General features: G+C 46.8%; 1 protein-coding gene across 3 annotated transcripts in view; it reads left to right on the forward strand.

Annotated features, from left to right (window-relative positions):
• The window catches only part of kctd15b (potassium channel tetramerization domain containing 15b), a 33,280-nt gene that overhangs the window by 7,629 nt on the left and 20,651 nt on the right, over positions 1-5,000 (forward strand). For all 3 annotated transcript variants that reach the window (XM_076286675.1, XM_076286676.1, XM_076286673.1), the window contains one exon: positions 3,084-3,228. In XM_076286675.1, coding sequence (XP_076142790.1) covers positions 3,084-3,228 — 145 coding nt within the window. The remainder of the gene's footprint in view (positions 1-3,083; positions 3,229-5,000) is intronic.

Genomic DNA, 5,000 nt, shown 5'->3' on the forward strand with positions numbered 1-5,000 from the left:
CTTTCTTGCTGTCTTTCTTTGACTTTCTCTCCCACCCTGTTTCTCTTCGATACCCTCCCTCCCTCCCTCCCTCTGTCCCTCCCTCTCTCTCTCTCTCCCTTCTCCCTCCCTCCCTCTCCCTCTCTCTCTCTCCCTTCTCCCTCCTCTCCCTTCTCTCTCTCTCTCCCTCTCTCTCTCTCTCCCTCTCCTTAACTGTCTTCCTGTCTCTGTGAAGCAGCAGACTGCATGGTGTGCTCCTCTACTCTACCTGTCTGACATGACAGAGACAAAGCGTGTTGAGAGGGGGGCCTCTTACTGCAGGTGCTGAGGGGCTAGAGCCGGTGATTTACCGAAAGGAGAGCGAGAGAGAGAGAGAGAGAGAGAGAGGAGGTGTATGGCGGGAGGAAACAAGAGAGAGAGAGCGAGAGGTGGGAAAGAAATGGGAGAGGAGGGAGAGGGAAGGAGGGAGAGAGGATGAGGGAGACAGAGAGAGAGAGGGAGAGACGGAGGAGAGAGGGAGGGAACAGAAAGAAAAGAAAAACAGGCAGCATTTTAATTGCTTTTTAAAAAAGTGGAGATGAAAAACAGAGGTAGCCTGGAGGGGTATGGTGAAATTCTAGCTGGAAGAATTGCAAGACCATATGAGAAAGGAACACCCCGGGCACAACAGGGAGATGAGTATTGGTTTTTTATAAAGCATTTTGCATCGATTTCCAGAGAAAAAAACAGAGAGGGGGAGAAGGAAGGGAGGGAAAGAGAGCGAGAGAGAGGGAGAGAAAGATTGAAAGAGTGGAGGGAGAGGAGGGGAGAGGGAAAGAGGAGAGAGGAAGAAGGAAAGAGATGGAAAGAAAGAGAGCATCTTAGCAAAAAAGAGGAAATGTATGCACACAGAATGATGCACTAAGCATCCCCTCTTCATAATGGGACTCCCTGTGCACCTGATGAGGTTTTGGGATATGGGGGACCTGTGCATTTACAAGGAGCGGGATTGCCATGTAAATTACGCCTCATTCGTCGCAGAGATTTAGACATAAAAGTCAACACAGCTGTGTGCATTAAGACCCCTGTAGGAGATCCCCCTGCCTCTGACTAGTAGTACTCCCTGTAACAGGCTTTGACAAGCGTCAGGCGGAAAAAAAAGAAGCTTGATTCTGTGAATTTCACTTCCTTCTGATTTTTCCTTTTCTTTTGTGGGTCGACTGCACTTGTTTGACCTTAAAGCCTCTTGCCATGATTAAAGGGGAGATTACATCAAAAAGACGCTAACAGCCGGGGCCTCCCGTGGCAAGAGAGACATGTCGGGATAGTGCGCGGACGAGAGGAAGATACTTGAAATATGTAAAGATTACGAGTATAGATTCCTCTCGCTTACAGCCCCTGAAAGCAAAACCCTCCTCCAGACGTACAGTACAAATAAGACATGTGTCACGACAAAGCAGGCATTAGTGTCTTAGTGTCTCCGATTGCTCATACATACAAACCCATGTTTCCCGTGGAGCATGAAAGGAAGGGTGATATGAGGGGTACACACCATGCCATTGTGATTTGTTAACACGCACACACACATACATACACACATACATACATACATACATACATACAATACTGTACATACATACACACATACATAAACACATACATACACATACACATACATACATACATACATACATACTGTACACACATACACACATACATACACACACACATACATACATACATACATACATACATACTGTACATACATACACACATACATACATACATACATACATACATACATACACACATACATACATACATACATACTGTACATACACACATACATACATACAAAGTACCGTAGTCTTAACAAATGCCTTTTATCGGTTGTATAATGAGGACATATATTTACTAAGGGTAGCACAGGCTTTATCAGAGCTGATTGCGTAGTGCTTATGTGACTAGTTTTATGTTGGATCGCTCCATCCAGCCCCCTATAGCAGGTGACTCAGGAACCTATTAGAATGGAACACACTTTGTCTGCAGTGGAACTGAAACGTATGGGGAGAAAATATGTCCTTCTCTCTCTTCTCCCACTAAAGTAGTGGAACTGAAACGTATGGGGAGAAAATATGTCCTTCTCTCTCTTCTCCCACTAAAGTAGTGGAGGACTGCGGGGGCAGTCCATTGTATCTGTAGGCGAGGCGAAGTCGCAGGGCAATGAAAGCTTACAGATCTTGATGAGCCTCAGCAGCGAACATCACAGCCAGGCTCTCCGCCATCGCTACGCTCACACGGCAATTTGGAGAGGTCAGGTGCGGACGGCGGGGAAAACAGGTGTCCTATTACGCCCGAGTTCAGTCAATAATTCATAGCAACTCTCGCTGTCCTTCTGCATTCTAATGGGGAAAGGCCCTCACAGACTGAGATATGAGCTTCAAATCCAGGTCCAGAAAATGGGAAGTCCTACTCAGTATTCCATGCCAACCACCCAGATAATTATAACATTTTTTGTGAACCACAAGATAATGAACAGATCAGGGAAGAAACTGAGCAACTAATTGGCTAAATCAGCTGGGTCAGTGAATGGCTGTGACAAAAACATGGCTGCCGGATCAGTCTAGTTTGGCCTAACGGAAACAAATGGATACTGGGTTCCCCTCCCTGACAAAACGTGCCAGGGAAGGGAATATGTTTAGATATTTGCATGTAAAGATATTTGTATGGCCATCTTGATTGGATACCTCAGACAAAGCATTGGTTGTATTAAACGCAGGCAGCTCATTTTCTGCTCCATGTCTGTCTGCGAGAGACATACTTGATTGCCGAAAGTTTTTTCCATAATGGGGACATGGGGAGACGGCAGATTTTTTGCAGAACCCAAATCCTGCACGGTGCCGGTTGGGTTAATCTTTCCCCCAAAGGAAAGGACACTTCAAATAGGTTTACCAAGCAGCGGAAATGTGCCCTGAGCTTTTTTGTTTCAACCCCGGATGCTAATGCTTGTCGGGCTTGGGCACTAATAATATTCAAAAAAATAAATGGAGGGTAATTGTTTTGCGCAACGGAAAGGGGAAGCCGGCTTCTCATTCCATTACGTGTGTTTGCGTTTTAATTTTCAGAATCAGCCGCCTGTTTAATGGCACGGAGCCTATTGTCCTGGACAGCTTGAAGCAGCACTACTTCATCGATCGTGACGGCGAGATCTTCCGGTACATTCTCAGCTTCCTCAGGACCTGCAAGCTGCTCCTACCTGATGACTTCAAGGTAAATGAGATGAAATGACACCTTTTTTTGGTAACCCCCCCTCCCCCCTTCCACACACACACACACACACACACACACACACACACACCTCTTTTTCACTCTTTTCTTTTTAAGAGAAAGTTCACGGATACATGAACACAGTGAGTCATGCAGGTGTCGCTATCGCAGGGGAGGATAGCAGGCATGCCTAGTGTGGAAGGTGGCATGAGGGAGTTGGGAGTTTGCCATTGTTCTGGTGTTTTTGAAGTTAGATATTCTCTTTTGTGGTGGCAGGTACCTCGTGCTGAAGTACACTGGAAATGACACTATAAGCACCTACTACTGAAGCTGGATATACAACAGAGCTGCAATTAACTGTAGAAAGCTTCATTTGAGGATCAGTTTGTAATCAGTTGAAGCTTCTTCACACCACTGTAACTGAGTATTATCATTATGACTTGGCAAGCTCACAGATGTTCTGTAAACATTGACAGAGTGTTGACAACACGAGAGGCTGGATAAAAGAACAACCGTTTGGCATTGGAATAGGAACAGGAGGTGACAATGACACTTGTGATGAATCTCAGCTCCATAAGATAAAATGGCACATATTTGTATCTATAATGCTGTCCAACCCAATAGAATGTTTTATTTCGAAGGAGATATGAGGGTTCAAACACCGCTTGACTCACATTCCCTCCTAAAGCTGAGAAGGTCCGAGCCGAGGCCCAGTGCTCAGAGAGAGCCGAGGCCCAGTGCTCAGAGAGAGCCGAGGCCCAGTGCTGTGAGAGAGCCGAGGCCCAGTGCTCAGAGAGAGCCGTTTGTGCTGTGAGTGGCAGGGCCTGGAGCCGTGCTCTCCCTTCCTTCCCAAGAGTGGGCTGTTCAGATGAACCAGTCCCTCAACATCTCCTCCTCCTTCTCCTCCTTCTTCTCCTCCTCCTCCTCCTCCTCTCCAACCTGTGTGCAGTCAGCTTTGACAGTCCAGCCCAGAGTAACAGAGTAATAATGACTTGCCTGGTCTGGTGGACTGCCCTGGTTGGCAAGAAACAGGATCGATCTATCTATCTATCTTTATCTATCTATCTATCTATCTATCTATCTATCTATCTATCTATCTTTCCGCACTCTTTGTGTCATGCACTCCTGCACACTCACCCACACCTACAGAGACACACTCACACTCCACATGTGTGGACACGCACACACACTGCATTTATGCATAACCTTTTTCTCTACTCTGTCTCTCTTGTAAATACATACACTCTCACACATATGCATGCGTGCACTCACACACAAACATACATACACACACACACAGTCACACACACATACAGTCACACACACACACATACACACACACACACAAATATAAGAAATCACCCATTCTGAATACCTAACTCATAGCGTGCCCCCCCCCCCACACACACACAAACACATACACACACACACACACTCTCACACACACTCTCTCTCACACACACACACTCTCACACACACTCTCTCACACACACACACACTCTCACACACACTCTCTCTCACACACACACACACACACACTGCTGTTGTAAGTGGGCCGATTAGCTCAGTGTGGCTGCACACACACTCTCTCACACACACACACACTCTCTCACACACACACACACACACACACACTGCTGTTGTTAGTGGGCCGATTAGCTCAGTGTGGCTGCACACACCTGCCCCCTGCCTCCCTGGCTGCATGAGGACGCTGGCGTGCTCACTGCTCGGCTAAACACACTAACCTGGGCTCAGCGTGCCGCTGCCTGCACACC

The sequence above is a fragment of the Alosa pseudoharengus genome, unplaced genomic scaffold, assembly GCF_046254945.1.
Source record: "Alosa pseudoharengus isolate Yale_2024_CS ecotype anadromous, Long Island Sound unplaced genomic scaffold, YU_APseudo_1.1 YU_APseudo_1.1_scf_16, whole genome shotgun sequence".
Classification (NCBI taxonomy): Eukaryota; Metazoa; Chordata; class Actinopteri; order Clupeiformes; family Clupeidae; genus Alosa; species Alosa pseudoharengus.